The sequence below is a fragment of the Acanthamoeba castellanii genome, assembly GCF_000313135.1.
Source record: "Acanthamoeba castellanii str. Neff unplaced genomic scaffold scf7180000083751, whole genome shotgun sequence".
NCBI lineage: Eukaryota > Discosea > Longamoebia > Acanthamoebidae > Acanthamoeba > Acanthamoeba castellanii.
In genome coordinates, this window is record NW_004457672.1 from 6,147 (window position 1) to 21,533 (window position 15,387).

The 15,387-nt window shown below is 57.5% G+C and overlaps 8 protein-coding genes across 8 annotated transcripts; 4 read left to right on the forward strand and 4 right to left on the reverse strand.

Annotated features, from left to right (window-relative positions):
* Positions 1-89: 89 nt before the first annotated feature.
* Positions 90-6,523, reverse strand: ACA1_013610 (nucleotidyltransferase domain containing protein; the record flags this gene model as incomplete). Its single annotated transcript, XM_004353533.1, has 19 exons — positions 90-174; positions 255-422; positions 515-599; positions 730-843; positions 935-1,127; positions 1,213-1,327; positions 1,424-1,615; positions 1,791-1,935; positions 2,064-2,155; positions 2,201-2,557; positions 2,629-3,994; positions 4,080-4,612; positions 4,850-4,941; positions 5,013-5,224; positions 5,319-5,663; positions 5,761-5,935; positions 6,036-6,201; positions 6,245-6,406; positions 6,462-6,523. The coding sequence occupies 19 exons, from the start codon at positions 6,521-6,523 to the stop codon at positions 90-92; spliced, it is 4,659 nt and encodes a 1,552-aa protein (XP_004353585.1).
* A 796-nt stretch (positions 6,524-7,319) lies between these two features.
* On the reverse strand, positions 7,320-8,443 carry ACA1_013620 (protein phosphatase 3, catalytic subunit, beta isoform, putative; the record flags this gene model as incomplete). The annotated part of the gene is made up of 7 exons (XM_004353534.1): positions 7,320-7,399; positions 7,500-7,597; positions 7,689-7,808; positions 7,871-7,940; positions 8,013-8,137; positions 8,239-8,334; positions 8,412-8,443. 7 exons carry the CDS (start codon positions 8,441-8,443, stop codon positions 7,320-7,322), a joined length of 621 nt encoding a protein of 206 aa, XP_004353586.1.
* A 288-nt stretch (positions 8,444-8,731) lies between these two features.
* On the reverse strand, positions 8,732-9,677 carry ACA1_013630 (calcineurin subunit a, putative; the record flags this gene model as incomplete). Its single annotated transcript, XM_004353535.1, has 5 exons — positions 8,732-8,794; positions 8,868-8,995; positions 9,061-9,189; positions 9,253-9,360; positions 9,437-9,677. The coding sequence occupies 5 exons, from the start codon at positions 9,675-9,677 to the stop codon at positions 8,732-8,734; spliced, it is 669 nt and encodes a 222-aa protein (XP_004353587.1).
* Positions 9,678-9,930: 253 nt separating this feature from the next.
* Positions 9,931-12,026, reverse strand: ACA1_013640 (hydrolase, NUDIX, putative; the record flags this gene model as incomplete). The annotated part of the gene is made up of 11 exons (XM_004353536.1): positions 9,931-9,972; positions 10,013-10,245; positions 10,309-10,358; positions 10,435-10,545; positions 10,627-10,742; positions 10,825-10,899; positions 10,994-11,200; positions 11,302-11,409; positions 11,491-11,726; positions 11,803-11,877; positions 12,008-12,026. 11 exons carry the CDS (start codon positions 12,024-12,026, stop codon positions 9,931-9,933), a joined length of 1,272 nt encoding a protein of 423 aa, XP_004353588.1.
* A 196-nt stretch (positions 12,027-12,222) lies between these two features.
* ACA1_013650 (uncharacterized protein) lies at positions 12,223-12,570 on the forward strand (the record flags this gene model as incomplete). The annotated part of the gene is made up of 3 exons (XM_004353537.1): positions 12,223-12,313; positions 12,379-12,437; positions 12,490-12,570. 3 exons carry the CDS (start codon positions 12,223-12,225, stop codon positions 12,568-12,570), a joined length of 231 nt encoding a protein of 76 aa, XP_004353589.1.
* A 45-nt stretch (positions 12,571-12,615) lies between these two features.
* On the forward strand, positions 12,616-13,505 carry ACA1_013660 (uncharacterized protein; the record flags this gene model as incomplete). The annotated part of the gene is given in 3 exon segments (XM_004353538.1): positions 12,616-12,735; positions 12,863-13,050; positions 13,070-13,505. 3 exon segments carry the CDS (start codon positions 12,616-12,618, stop codon positions 13,503-13,505), a joined length of 744 nt encoding a protein of 247 aa, XP_004353590.1.
* Positions 13,506-13,704: 199 nt separating this feature from the next.
* On the forward strand, positions 13,705-14,062 carry ACA1_013670 (copper chaperone Atox1, putative; the record flags this gene model as incomplete). The annotated part of the gene is made up of 3 exons (XM_004353539.1): positions 13,705-13,719; positions 13,803-13,875; positions 13,938-14,062. 3 exons carry the CDS (start codon positions 13,705-13,707, stop codon positions 14,060-14,062), a joined length of 213 nt encoding a protein of 70 aa, XP_004353591.1.
* Positions 14,063-14,293: 231 nt separating this feature from the next.
* Positions 14,294-15,346, forward strand: ACA1_013680 (uncharacterized protein; the record flags this gene model as incomplete). The annotated part of the gene is made up of 1 exon (XM_004353540.1): positions 14,294-15,346. A coding segment is annotated over one exon (1,053 nt), but the record flags the coding sequence as incomplete, so codon positions are not given.
* Between the last annotated feature and the right edge of the window lie 41 nt (positions 15,347-15,387).

Here is a 15,387-nt window from a genome sequence, read left to right on the forward strand (position 1 = left end):
GCTGTGGCCGATGTTGCGCTGCGTTGTGTGTTGTGATCAGACCGAGCATTCAAACAACGGTGGTGGTGGGGTAGTGGGGTGGTGGTGGTTCACTGGTGGTGCCGATGTACCTCAGGGTTGAAAGGGTCGGCGATCACCAACGTGTTGCACGACTCGGTGAGGTAGAAGTAGCACCTGACGATCATGTGGAACACAACGCGGGTGAGTTGGGTTCGAACCAAAAGCGAGTGTGGAGTGTCACAGGTGAGACGCACCCGCCATTGTGCAGGGAGATGCCCATCTTGTCAAAGTCGAACTGAAGACCAAAGAAGCGAAGGAAGCCCAGGAGCGCAGCCCCCAGGTTCTCCTCCTCCTTGAGGCCGGGCGCCGAGGCCGATGACGATGCCGGCGGCGGCGACCCCCGACCACCCGTTTCCCTCCGCCTGGCGTACGCACGCGTGTTAGTTGGTTGGGTCGCCCCCCCCCCAACAAACCCCTCTTTTTCGCTATTCGAACCACCTCCTCCCAATCGTACCTTTCCTGCTCTACGCTCACCGTCGGCACCTTGTTGATTCGCAGGAACGCCACAATCATCAGCACCAGACAGTACGACGAAAGCCCTGCAGCCGCGCCAAGCACCAACACAACATATTTTACATGAACAGCGCGCGTGAGTTCCTTTTTACGTCGGTTCGGTTGGTGTGTGTGTGTGGTGTGTGTGTGTGTGGCGGGGGCTGAAAGGCACGGCACCTCCGGTGTAGGTGTTGTTGAGTCCTCGTTCGCTGAGGAACTGCTTGAGCACCAGCGCCAGCGGCGTGAGCGCCGGGAGGGAACGGATGTAACTCCGCACCAGGTGCGACGCAGCTGCGCCAAGCGCGGGGGAGGGGAGAGAACGTTAGTGACGTGACCACAAGCAACTGACGACTACAGCGTGCCAGGCGCGGCGGGGGCATACCGATGCCACTGTGCTCGAACGTGCTGGCATTGGACCGGAGCAGGGAGGTGGGATTGAAGGGCAGGTCGGCCAGGCTCTCCGCGGTCGACGCGTGAAGCGGAGACGACGTCGAGGTGGAGTTGGAGAAGCTGAAGGTCACATCCATCAAAATTGTGTGGCCATCGGCGACGGTCATCAGCTTGATCACAGGGACCTGTAAAGTAACAACCTCTGTTAGTTTAGCCCACTTTGTCGCGCAAACGATGCAGTGTAGGGTCGTAACAGGCGCGCGCGTGTACCTTGGCCGTGTCGATGAACTGGAGCGAATGCACCCAATCATGCTTGCGCAGCTCCTCGACCAAAATCTGCATGTGCGTCCAGTCTCGTCGAAGCAGGTTGTCATTGGAGCCCGCGCTGCGTACAACACATGTGCGACGCACGAATAAATTAAGTTATCAGGACAGCCAAAAGCCATGGTGGCAGGAATAGGGGTAGCAGTAGTGGTGGTACTTGTTGGTTTCCACGGACTTGTAGCCGCAGAGCAGCGTGCTGGCCGGGGAGAGCAGCACGACGAGGTCCAGGTCGGACGAGGGTATGCAGAGGGACGTGGCGTAGGAGCCGTAGCACTCCACCAGCGAGTTGCTCCACAGCTTCGCGACGATGGCGCGTATCTTGGAGATCATCAGCTCCTGGTAGACCCGTCTGTTGTGTGTGTTGTGTGTGTGTGTGTGTGTGTGTAGCGATGTGTGTGTGTGTGTGTGTGTGTGTGTGTGGCGATGTGTGTGTGTGTGTAGCGATGCGAGTGTGTGTAGCGATGTGTGAGTGAGCTGAGACCAGCGAACCAAAGCACCAAGCGAGAGAGGGGACTGAGACTGACCTGACGCTGGTGAGGGAGACGATGTGGTCCACGTAGTCCTCGATTTCCTTGTGCAGGAAGACGACCCGCTCCACGTCTGACAGCGACTGGGTGAGCAGGTGGCTCACGCGCGAGTACCGCATGGCCTGCTGTTGCACCGATGGGGCTGCGCGCTGCGGGCCGTGCGGTGATGGTCTGTGTGTGCGTGCACGTTGCGGGTGAGATGAGAAAAGCGAGTGGGGCAACGGGGAGCTGAAGCGTACCTTCCATTGAAGAGCGGTAACGGCGGCACACCCGCGCCCCGCCACTGCTTGGATCGCGCGCCAATACGCTCCCCCTTGCCCCGTTCTCGCTCCCTGAGTCGAGCGGTCAGTCCGTGTCGGCGACTGTTCGCTGAATGGAGCTCGACGAGCGGGGGGGGGTGCACGTACCTCCGTTCGCTCTCCTCTTGAATGATCTGCCAGAGCCGCGGGCGGTTGTAGTTGTAGCCGTACCGATTGACGGTGTGGTAGTTGTTCTCCCCGCTCCCGCCGTTCTCGCGCATGTAGTGATGCGGGAACTGCTGGTAGGTGTTCCTCCTCTGAGAAATCAGGTGGTCGGCCAGCTGCAGCTCCGGCAGCGACTCGACCACCTTCCGCTTCTGGCCCTGCTTGTCCAGCTGAATCAAACTGTCCGTCGTCTTGTAGTGCCGGTAGGGCTGTGGCCGGTGGGTAATTTGTGGGTTGGGCGCGGCCGCGAGCGGTGTAGTGACCGTTGTAACCTCTTTCGTCGGCGGTTGAGATCGTGCCCTGTGTGTGTGGGTGTGTGTCAGCTCGAATGAACACTGCTCGTTCTCGCTCGCGGGTGGATGGGCGGTTACCGAGCTCGGGTTCGTCGCTGGATGACGTCGGGCGAGGAGGGCGGAGAGAGCGACGACAGCGGCAATAGGGAGTTGATCATGGGCGAGGGCGGAGTGGAGTGCGACGAGGGCGAGGGCGGAGACGAGTTGGTCATCCGCCCGGCGTGGATGTTGAGGTTGGTGAACGGCATCGGGATGGGCCGGATCCTGGCTCGACCCGCCGCGCTCCCGCTCTGCTGCTGCAGCTGGAGCTGGAGCTGCTTGGTCGCCTCGTTGACCAACTGCTCTTCCTCCTCCGTGGGCGACTCGTCGCCTTCATCGTCGTCGAACTCACCTTCCTCCTCCACCTGCTCGTCCTCCTCCACGTCGTCGTAGATCCGCTCCTTGCCCTTGCTATCCACAGCAGCGCGCTTCTCCTCATCAGTTCGCTCCTCCTTGCTGCTGATCTGCGGCCATGCCGCCGGTGACGATGACGGCTGCACCACGCCGGCGGGCTGAGGCGCGCTGCTGGTGCTGGTGGTGACGCTGACGCTTACGCTCACAGCCGGCATACTTCCGCTGCCGCTGCCGCCGCTCTCCTTGCGGTTGACGACCTCGCTGTAGGTCATCACCTTATTGGGGTCTTTGGCGACGGCCGAAGAGGAGCCGGTGGTGGCGATTACGGCGGGCTTCGTAGGCGTAGTCGTCGTCTCGACCGTTTCCTTCCTCTCGGGTCCCTCGCGCTCCTTCTGTACAGCAAAAACGGGCCTCTCTCGCCCCTTCCCCTTCTCCTCGGTCAGGCCCTTGACGATGGCCGAGAACGAGGGCGCGCTCCGGTTCAGTATGCCGCTCACCTTCTCGCGGAAGAGCGCGGCCGGCGCGCTCCGCTTGACCTCGTGCGGAAGCGATTTGCTGGTGCTCTTGCGCGTCGTTCGCACCGCCCCCCGAGAGGTCGGGCTCTCATCGGGCGCGCTGGCGGAAGTCGTCGTCGCTGCGCTGGCGGTCGGCGTGGTGGGCTTCTTCGCCGGCGAGGCGGCGGACTTGTCCACCTCCTTCCGGCTGCAGCATTCCTGGCTCTTGCTCCGCTTGATGACCGCTTTCCGTCGTCGCCCGCGGCCTCGACCCTTGCCGCCCTCCTTGTCGGCCTCCACCTCGTTCTCGCTGTGCGTCTCGCTCTCGGCCTCGGCCTCCTCGCTCGTGGCCACCTTCTGTCGGTTCCTGTTGCGCTTCCGGCGCGAGGACACGACCGTGAACGTCGAGTAGTACTCGTCGTCGCTCTTGATGTCGTAGTAGGTGTCCGAGCTCGACCGCACGTGGCCGGCGATCACCGCCGCGTTCAAGCTGAGATCGCCCGGCAAGTAGGCAAGCAGAGACTCCCCGGACGAATGCCACGACCCAATCTCGCTCCCTGGAGAGATATGAGTCAGACAACGGACAAGCACATAGGAGTTTAACTTCTTCTTGGCAGTCAGTCGAGCGGGAATGCAGCTTACCGTGATAGAGCGGCGACGCGAGGTCTTCGACGGAACCGCTTTCCTCGTCGGTGGAGTAGTAACTCTCTGATGTGTAGCTCAGCTCGTCATCGTCGGTCGTGCAGTAGCTGTTGCTGTTGCTCGCGTAGCTGCTGCTGACGCCGCTCGAGGGCTGGTGGTCCGGGATGTGCGCCGGGGAGCTGTAGCGTCGCTTCATGACTGTCGTGTCGTCGTTGCCGAGGCTGGAGCGCAGTGCCACGCGTCGTACGGGTATGAGCTCAGCCGCCTCGGTCACCGCTACCTCCATAACCGCATCAAGGCTCCTTCCGAGCTCGGCCGACTTGCCCCTGTGCAGCGTGTCGCTGAACTTCAGCGACTTCTTCGGTCCGCCTTCCGCAGTGCCGGCTCCATCGTCCTTCGCCTCGGCTTGACCCTGGCCCAGCGAAGCACCTTCGCTCTCCGGCGGTCGCTCCGGCCGCTGCAGGATGGCACTTCGCGATCGGCCCTTGGATTTCTTCTTCTTTCGCTTCTTCGGCGTCGCAGCGTGGGGGGCACTGTGCCCCAGCGAAGATGATGACGTTGATGAAGAAGACGAAGAAGACGACGAGGATGATGACGAGGACGTTGATGATGAGGAAGAAGAAGAAGAGGACAGTGAGGATGTCGATGAAGAGGAAGATGATGTCGAAGAGGAACTCGAGGAGATAGCCGATTGGTCAGTAAGTTTGCTCTCCGTGGCCGCAAGGGACTTCTCATTCTGTCGGCGTGCCAAATAGCCACGTGTGAGTCACACTGTCTTGAGGTGTGGGAAAGCGGGAGAGCGAACCAGGAAGGCCTCAACTCGATCGAGCAGGTACGACCGTACAAGCGCGGTCGCATATCTCTGCAGAATCATTTGTAAGTAAAAACTGCAAACGTGTGTGAAGAAATGCGCCTGGAGAGGAAGACGCGTACTTGTACATCCTTGCTCTTCTTGATCCTGTCCTGTTTCTGCTTTTCGGCAGTCTCCCGCTGTCGCTTCTGATTACCTTGATCCGGCTGCTTCCTCGCTTTGCCACCACCGCCTCCACGGCCCGCCTTGGCGTTGGCCTTGGCGCTGGACTTCTGCTTGTTCTTCGACTTGCGCTTCCGCTTGTCGTTCTCCTCGCCTAGAATGAGGTCCATGGCTGTCACGTTACGAGCAGTGAGATCGGGCCGTGGAGGCGTCAGCTCAGCCGCATAAGCGACCGTGTGCATTGGTGAGCTCAACTCGGGTCGTACCAATCTTCTCGGTGTAGCCCGACTGGATGCATCGCCCGATTCGCCGCACGATGAGGTCCAACGGCTCAAAGGCGCGGTGCATGGGCGAGAAGTAGACGAACTCGATGAAGTGGGGTTCGTTGGACGGGTCGTTGCGAACCGTGGCGGAGAAGTGGTGGCTGCTGTTCGAGGGGTAGTCGAGGCAGTCCTGCATCTCCATGGCCTTATCGTCGAGGAAGGTAACGAGCAGGTCGAGCAGCGTCTTGAGTGGCTTCTGGTAGTCGAGCGCCTTGCCCTCCTTGCGCTTGTCCCCAATCAGCACCTCCTCGACAATGTTGCCCATTTTTCCAACGATGCGATGGCGCTCTATAAAGCACGAACAGCATCCCAGCCAAGTCGATGACGTGTGAGAACGAGCCCTTCGAAAACAAAGAGCGCAGAAGCGGGTGAGGAGCCCGAGTACCGTCAGCGGTGAGGCTGTTCCAGAAGCTGATGAGGTGCCGCTTGGAGTGCAGGCCCTGTGTGTTGGGCGAAAAATTGTACATTCGCTCGCGCGTGCCCTTGCCCTTGCCCAGCGGGCGCGTGGGGTTCTTGCGCGGGTCGAGATCGTGAGCTTGCCAGTAGCTCCTCCATATGGCCTGTCGAGAGTAAGGCATCAATGCAATCGTTCAGTGTTGTGGTCAGACATGCGGGATTCGGTCCATCGTGAGAGCAAGAGAGGCCTCGAGGGTGCATTACCTGCTCCAGCTTGTGAGCGACATAGGTGCCGAGAGTGTAGTAGCCCATGCTTTGGAACCAGGAGGGTGCGTCCCACACCCACTCACTGGCCTTCTCGTCCCAGGTGACCTTGCACGGGCTCGTGAGGAAGCCACCACGCGTGACCACCTCCATGGTGCCCAGGAACCTGAGTGTTCAGCAGAGTTGTGGTGTCAGATAGTGGTGCACACACATTCTCTTCATCTTCTGGGACGCCAGTGAGGCTGGTGTACTTGTCAGTGTCCTTCAGCAGGTCAGACGCGACCGTGAGTGTATCGCAGTACTCGCGAGTGTCGCACAGCCGGATGGCGTCCTCGAGCTTGTGGTCAACGCGCATCACCCTCTCGGGATGCCTGTGAAGAAGTCGTGAGGCTCTTCGAGCTTGATGAGGCGGCAGCCGAGACGTACCAGAAGTAATTGTCGAGGTTGGAGAACTTGGTGAAGCAGAAGTTCTCGCTTGGGGGCAGCATGGGATCGTTGTTACGTGCAAGAGCATTCAATTTACGCAAGGCCGGATCATCAACTGTACGATTGTGCGATGAGGTGAGATTTCTTGATCGAAATTGAAAAAGAACAATCGACGGAGGTTGGGCAGTAACCTGATAGGAAAAAGCCTTCGCCTTCAGTCGCCTTCTTTTTATACATTTGCTTGAGCAGGCAGGTGCCCTCGCGATCCTCCCAGAGTAGCACATTGCCTCTCTCTTCAAGCGACAGCTTGCTGAACCATTTCCATATCTCTGTTTTGGGCTTCTTGATGTGCCCTCCTTTTGCCGCCCCCTTCTTCGTCCCTCGGTTCATCTCCTCGTTTTTCTATAATAATCGAGAATGAGAGGACGTTCAGGTCGACCCGAGTCGAGCGAGGGGGCGGGACGTCAAAGCAAGTGGTGTTTAGTCGCTCTATCGACGAGGAAGGAGGTGGTGGTGGTAGCTGTGATGTCAGCTGAGTTCTCTCGTTTCTTTGATCATCGATTACAACGTTCTTCTGGCCACAACCCCTTTCCCTTCTTTTCTCTTCTTCCTGCAAATAAATTAAACGGTTACAATTAGCATGACCAGTACGTGCAGAATAAAAATTGTTGATTCACTCATACACTCTAAGGGTAATACTACTACGGTGGATAGAACAGTGCTGAAGATGACATCTTCAGCACTGTTCTATCCACCGTCTTCTTCTTCTTCGTCTTCTTCTCCGTCTTCTTTTGCAATCCTTGTGTGTGGTTTCGCCTGCTCGCGTCGTGTCTCCTCTGTGGCACGGCCGCTGTCACCTCACTGGGGAGAGGGCTCGGGCTTGGGCCACGACTCGTTGAACTTGTCGAGGGTCTTGGCCTGATCAAAGTTACCGATCGCTGCAACGATGACGATGAAGAGGAAGAAGGAATGAAAGAGATCATGGTCAGCTGACGATGACGCGGAAAAGAAGACAAGAACCAACAGCTGGATGGTTACCTTGCCGGATGGCCTCGGGGCCTTGGGCGAGAAGACCTCTCGGGATCTGCTGGCCAGGGGCGAGGGCCTTGAGCTGCAAGATCGTCTCCTGCTCCGACCTGTCATGCGTTCAACATGATGATGGAGAGAGGCCTCAAGTAAGCACGCATAACCATCATCATCCCGGTAATAAAAGTTCGCCGGGGTCACCTGAGCGTCTTCATCATCGTCAGCATCTTGGACGCGGCAAGGATCTTCCTCCTGATGGTCTCCTTGTGTGCGGCATCCAAGACCACCTCGGGAGCAGCGTCGGTCGGCTTCTCGGCAAGCCTGGAAGGAGATGGCATAGTGAATCAAGCGGTTGAGATATGAATGAAGTGAATCGTGGATACCTCTTCCTTTCAGCTTCTTCGTCCTCGTCATCGTCGACGACCTTGAGCATGGCCAACAAGCTTTCACCGACTGGATGCGATGGACAGATAAGCTACATTGAGGTGAAGGAACGGAAGAGGGAGTGGGAGTGGGAGAAAGTACCCTTCTCGGCCACGAAGGGGAGCGACCAGGTGAAAACGTTCATAAAGTTGGGCAACCAGTACGGGTGGGGCGAGTGGTTGAACTGGCGGATGTTCATCACCGTGTTTTCATACCGCATCACAGCACTGTGAAAAATAAACGCAAGATCAATGAAGCCGGAGGCAGAGATCAGTTGCCGTAGCGGTATTAGGCAAGAGGGAGCGCGAGATATTGTGTGGCTAGTTACCCCTTGTTGCCATAGGCATCGAGGTAGTTGGGCGCCGAGAACAGAGTGATGACAGTCGGGAACTGAGTCTCCGGGTGCTTGGCGTGCATCTTGTAACTGCACATCGATACCACTTCATGGTGAGCGACACTGGAGTCCCCAGTCAGGAGGCAAGACAGGCAGCAGCTTCATACCCATGGTCCTGAGCTTCGTGAGCGCGGATCATACAGAGAAGCCCGTTCCTGTCAAGGAAATCGACGACAGCCTTGAAACTAGTCGTAGTACACCCACCAAAATTAGCCCAAGTCCATGCAGATAGCAGTTCGTACAGGCACGTACCCGTAGGAGTAAGAGCACCCACGAGTTTCATTGTACTCAAACTCGGTGTGATCATGGGGACCATAGGACTCGATGGGGTCAGACCACAGAAGGTCGCTGAGTAGACGGATGATGAGACAGGGCAACAGACGTAAATTGGATATCAAGAAAGTGAAGCGGGGCGGTGGGGAGGCGTCTACCAGAGGGGACCACTCTGCGGGGGTTCCCTGAAGCGGTCGATAGACTTGACGTCCTCCAGCTGGATTGTAAGGAGTCGGGTCGTTAGACGGTCAACAAGGAGAAAAGAACTGGGGTGTGCCCAAGAAGCATACGGTGGTGATGCTGGGCGAAAGACCACCGTGCACGCAGAAGAACTGGCCGTTCATGATGGCCGCCAAAGGCAGGGCATCGAAGGAGTCCATGCACAAGTCGTATAGAGCAGTGTCGTACTTGTGCAGGCCTGCGCACAACGATACGTTTGAGGACGTCTTCATTGAGACTGCGATAGCAGCACAAGGGGCGTACACTCTTCCTTAAAGGTGAAGTAGGCGGTGAGGTGGCGACACTCATGGTTGCCGCGAAGCATCCAGAAGGTGTTAGGGTAGTTGATCTTGAGAGCAAACATGTAAAGAAGGACCTCAACCGAGAAGGAGCCTGGAACAGAAGGGATTAATGCAACGAAGAGGAAAAATTGATGGAGCTGGATCTGATGGGTACCTCGATCGACGTAGTCGCCGAGGAAGAGGTACTGCGTGGTCTTGGGGTCGCCCCCCACCTCGAACAACTTCATCAAATCGTAGAATTGGCCATGAACGTCACCACACACTGTAGAAAGACCAGCAAATGGTTGGCATTACAATCATCTTGAAAAGCACTATCGAAGCGGATCTTTCGTGCGCACCTGTAACCGGCTGGGGTACGTCAAGAAGGTTGGGTTCCTTCTTGAAGACCTGCGTGGCGGTGGAAACCAAGCGAGCAGCATCAGCTTTCGACAATCGGCCCTCGCCCACGAGATGGGTCTTCAGCTTCTCGAGATCGATCGGGCCATCCTCGGGCCAAAAGTCTTCCAGATACCCACCCACCGGCGGAGGAACGTCCTTCACCACCCGTTCCTTGGTGTCGTGCTTGGGCTTCAGATCCATCGTCTCAATCGCTTGCGTGTGGATGGGCGGCTACAAAAAAAGATCTTAGGCACCGCAAACACGCCCGCATAGACCAGGAAATTTCCCGGCAGCTAAATATTAATCCTCGAATCGCATCATGTTGATGATCCGCGGTAACCGGTCCGGGCAAGGGACAGACAGCCCACATCACTTGATGCGCTTCGTCTTCCTTTCATGAAGCCACAACTTGACCAGATGATGCGAGATCGTGAGTGGCGGTGGCAAGTGCAACTCACCCTCCGGCGCCCCTTCCTGCGCGGATCCCGATCGTGAGCTGACCGGGCAAGGCCAAGAAGGAGAGTGCGAGGAGGTACCTGAGTGCTCCTGGCGAGCATGGCGGCGACCTCCTTCACGTCGAACCAGCGCGCTTCGTCGAGCTCGTGGTAGTCGACGCTCACCTTCTGCCGCTGGATCTCGGCCTCGTGCATCGTAGCGACGCAGCCGATCATCAGCGACGCGGGGAAGGGCCACGGCTGCGACAGCTTGTAGGCCACCTTATCGTAGTCCAACAGCAGTCCAGCTTCCTCGTACACCTCGCGCAACACAGCTGCAGTGATACCAGTCACTCAGTCAGTCTTTTTTGCTTCGAGGGGGCCGAACAACTGCGTACCGGCTTCAATGGTCTCTCCCGGCTCCATGAAGCCCGCCAGGAGGCTGAACCTGTGGTGTTTCAGTTTATGGCATGGTCAGAAGAGAGGCTCACGCATGGCTGTGTCGGGGGGAAGGCGGTGGATACCTGCCAGCAGGCCAGCTGGACTTTCGGCCCAGAAGGCATTTGTCCCTGTTCGAAGACACCACCATCGTAATGATGCACGGGTCCGTGCGTGGATAGTGGTCCATTCCACAACTGCAAAAAATCACCACACGGTAAACATGTGCGCGCACGATTGTGAGTGCCACTTCTTCGATTCAAACGAATACCGCGTACCTGGCGTTTTTATCATCATTACACTTTCGTACATAGCCAGCCTCGACGGACTTGGTGGTCGATCCGCATGCCGCGCAGAACCCGTTCTTCTTGTGCCAATGCAGGAGCGAGCGGGCCTATCGTTTTGTTTAAGAGAGTGTTTAGATATGCGCGAATCTGAGAGAGAGAGAGAGAGAGAGAAAGCAGGTGGCGTAGTACCTGAGCGACCACACCGCCCTCCCACGGGGGCAAGTGCGGCACAATCGCCCGCGGTTCCTCGAACGTGGTCCGAACCTGGTAGTCGGTCAAGTTGCAACGCAAGTTAAATAAATACGGGGGAATGGGGCGAGGCCGCAAGTTGGCACAGCAACAGATGATGGCACGATACCTCGAGGTGCGTTTGGTGGGCGGCTGCGTAGCGCTGGGCTTCCTGTTCGTCGTCACCCACGATGGGGTCGAGGTCGAACGCGAATACGTTGATCTGGTTGCTCTCATCGCTCAGCTGCTCCTGGATCGACCGGTCGGAATTGGTCTCGCGCAGGGATTGGCCCAGGAGGAGAACCGTGGACTTGGCGTCGGTGATGGCCGGCAGAACCTGAAGGCCACACACCGAAGCGAGGCGATCAGACTACGAACGAAAAACAGAACATAAAAGGAGGACCGAGTGTGAATCCGTGAGTCGTTCGGTATATGCACCTCTCCCCGTTCTTGCCAAGCTAGAATGGGGCCGAGATGCGTCGGTGGCGTGCGATGCTCCACCATGGGCCGCAGCTTATGGAATGCCAGGAATCGCGAATTGGGGCTCTGAGGCGAGGCGCCGACATTGCACCGGGGTGAGCTCAGGAGTCAGGCGATGAATGGAGTAGAGGGGAGGGAGAGAGGGACCTCGTGCAGGGCATAGCGGAGCCATTCGTCATCACGGCGGAGGTGGTGCGCATGGAACCGATTGAGTCCGTTGATGGCGAAGCCCACGATCTCGTCGTGGTGGTGATGGCGGTTCTGCACGTCCGCGCCGGCATCGGCGTTGGGCTCCTCGCCGTCGCTTTCGTAGTCCGAGTCGTTGGGATCGGGGTCCTCCGTCCCGTCCACCCGCAGGCCCGACCAACGCTGCCACAGGGCAGCTGCCACGCCGGCGACGCGTCAACGGTGAAGAGGAAAAAGAGGAAAGAACGAAGCTGCCAGGCCTGAGGGTGGTACCAGTGGGCTGGAAGGAGATGGAGCTGGTGCTGAAGTGTGACCTGCCGCCGCGCCCCGAGTACAAGGACAGCCGCGCTAGAGTAGAGATTATATTTTAAAAAATGTTTTTTGTGATTAAATAATAGAATGCCAAAATAAATCAAAATAATCGCAGCTCTTGTGTGGGGTGTTTGAGGCAGTTTAAAAACTGGGGTAAAGGAGGTACCTCGACCTCGTGCAAGCATGCCGCCAACCTGATTCAGCGCAAGATTGTTTATTATTGACCGATTTCAATTATTGTTGGCTATTTTTGCGAATAGTTTAAATAGTTTCAAGAAAGAAGATCGGCAGATCATCAGCAAACTCTCATCGATTAGACACGTGGCGCGTGGAACCACAAACGGCCTTTGAATCCGTGTAGAACAGACGCAACTGCACAAGATGGACCTGTTCATGCGTTACGAGACAGACTTCCTTGAGATTACGAACAGCGTAACTGATCGAATTGAACGAATTCCTTCGCTATCCGGCAGTGCGTCCCCCCCCCCCAAATCTAGTGTTGGTGTGCCTTGCGCTCACGTTCGCCAATTTCAAAAGATGAGAAACGAGGTGAGATTGAGGAAGCCGAAAATGAAGTGCAAGACGCCGAGTCCACGGTACGTTGTTTGTTGCTCACTCACTCTTCTTTGCCTGTTCCTCCTCTTGCAGCTGGCCAAGCCAGCAGCTTCCTTCCTCTCCATGCACTTGTCGCACCTGATGGCGGCCGTGAAGAACCACCTCGCTCTCTGACATGGTGTTGTCCCAAACGTATTGCTGCAGCTTCAATCGATGGGGATGCACGCGCGCAGTTTGCCGACTGCCGACAAGGATCGATCGTTGGCCTCCTTGCGGCGCCACCAGCAGGAGCTGCAGGCGCTCAAGAAGAAGCTGAAACAAGCCGAAATCGCCTTCACCGTACGCCCTTTTGTTCTTGAACTCAACTCTCTGGTGTCCTGGTATGACTGACTGACCACCAACTCTTCATGGTTCATGATGTGATGATGTGATGATGTGATGATGTGATCGTCATCTGCGCGCGCAGACGAGCAGCAACAGAGACAGTCTATTCAACAATGGGGCCGTGGAGCTGCAGGTGACGTCGATGGACCATCGAGAGCGATTGATCAAGGTGGTGCAGAAGAATGAGGAGAACAAAGACCGGCTCATCGCCTCGCGACAAACACTCGAACACGTACGTCGTTCCCTCACTTGCTTGGCACCTGCGCTGGTGTGACAGACACTGATGAAGGACCATCACCATCACCATCACCATCACCATCACCATCACCATCACCATCACCATCACCATCACCATCACCATCACCATCACCATCACCATCACCATCACCATCACCATCACCATCACCATCACCATCACCATCACCATCACCATCACCATCACCATCACCATCACCATCACCATCACCATCACCATCACCATCACCATCACCATGCAACAGACAATAGACATAGCCGACGACGTGCTGGAGGAGTTGGCCGACCAGCGAACGCGCATCGAAATGATGCGAGAAAAGCTGCGAGGGCTCAACGCCAAGCTGGACGAGGCGGGTCTCATCATCGGCCGAATGACACGGAGGATCATCGCCAACAAGTTCTTCCTCCTTCTCATGATCATCGTTCTCATCCTCGTCGCCGGCGCCATCTTCTACATCAAGTTCTTCTAGAACTCCCCTCTCCTACTCCTTCCCCTTCTCTAAGTCCTCTCCTTCCGGCCCGGCGACACACCGCACACCACACGCCCGAACTCGCCGACTGCCGCACACTGAGCGTACCACCCGAAAATTCGCTGGCGCGGTCCATTTCGCTACCAAAAACCCAAACAAATCAAAACATCGATCAAACACTACAACCAACTCGAAGAACATGTCGTCCACCACCGTACGCCCTCTCACAGCCCCGTGCACAGTCTAGCCTTTTGTGGGCAACCAACCGCTTTAATTTGATTTGATTCAATTACACAGTACGAATTCCAAGTTGCGATGACCTGCGAGGGCTGTGCCAAGGCTGTGCGCACGCTCGTCGGCAAGGTTCCCGGTGCGCACTTCACCTTCAATTGCGTTGGGGGGGGCGAGTGAGGCTAACTCTTGTTTGCTCAGGCGTGGAGGAGGTGAACATTGATGTGGCCAAGAAGCAGGTGCTGGTGAAGGGCACCGCTTCTAGCGATGCTCTTCTTGCTGCCATCAAGAAGACGGGCAAGGAGACCACCCTCGTGTCCTCCTAGTGCCCTTTGTAATCTGTTCTTGCTCTTTTTTTATCAATTAAATTTAAATTGCACTGACGATTCGCTCTTCTTCGCCAGATTGGATTGGATGCACAGGATTAGTCGAATATCAATATTTCCACATTCTAGAACCAGTCTGGAACACTACTTTTTGCATGCACTGAAAACCCAAGACAACCCAACACCACCAACCAACACCTGCTGGTGTCAGCCATTCGGAAGAAGGTGATGATGCACCAGAGGCTAGCGGTGGGCAAGACCGTGCGCGTGGGCGACCTGGCCCGTGTGTGGGACGGCAAGCGATGGCTCGACGGGCGCGTACGCAGCGTGGGCCACGCCACAACGCCAGGCGGGTGCGAGGTCGAGATAAAGTACGCCGAGTGCGGCTGCGTGGGCATCCAGCGCGGCCAGTGCCGACACCGGTTTATCGAGAGCGACTGCGGCCGCCTGTGGGTGCGCGACTGCCCGGCCCTCAGGCGCCAACGGCACCACCATCAGCAGCAAGCAGCCGCGGCCCACGAAACGGCGTCATCAGCTCGTGTGTCATCCACTTCCACATCGACAACACCGGCCTGGCCGACGGCCAAGTTTCACCAACACCTGAAGCGGAAGCAGAAGAGAGAGGATGAAGATGACGAAGAGAGGCGCGCGAGCAATCTGCCGATACGGTGGAGGAATGCGTCGGATGAACGTGGCGGCTGCGTTATCAAGAAGCGAAACAGCAAAGTGCAGCTGGGGCGCGGGCTGCCCGAGTGGAGACTGAACGGCAACGAGCGCCATCGCGATCTGCAGCACTGCCAACCCGAGTTGGCCACCAACCACACACTCGCCTTCTACCAATCGGCCAGTAGTGAGCCGAGCCGCAACAACCACACCATCACCACCGACACACCACTCTCGCCCACGCCCACGCTGAAGCCGACCGACGACGACGCAGAGGCAGACGACGACGTCTGTGGCGGCCAAGCCGACAATCAACCGCGGGGCAACGTCGTCGATGCGCAGGACCGAAACCAGAATCAATGGCTCGGGCCAAGACAAGAGGCTGCCGGGCGTCGACAACAGGAGAGCGTGGACGGCCGTGAGCGAACGAAGCAGTGCAAGAACCGGAGGAGGAAGGAGCTGAGGCGACAGATGATGAAGGAGACGAAGGAGGAGAGAGCATCGATCAGCGCCGCGACGGCGGTGGAGAGCGGATCGCGGGTGGTGTCCCTCGCGGCCTACGAGTGGGTGCGCATCGAGTCGCGCGGCGTGCTCTGGGTCGAGGAGGGACCCGCCCGGCTGGTCCTCCGCCCCGGCGAACGAATCACCAGCGGACCCCATCA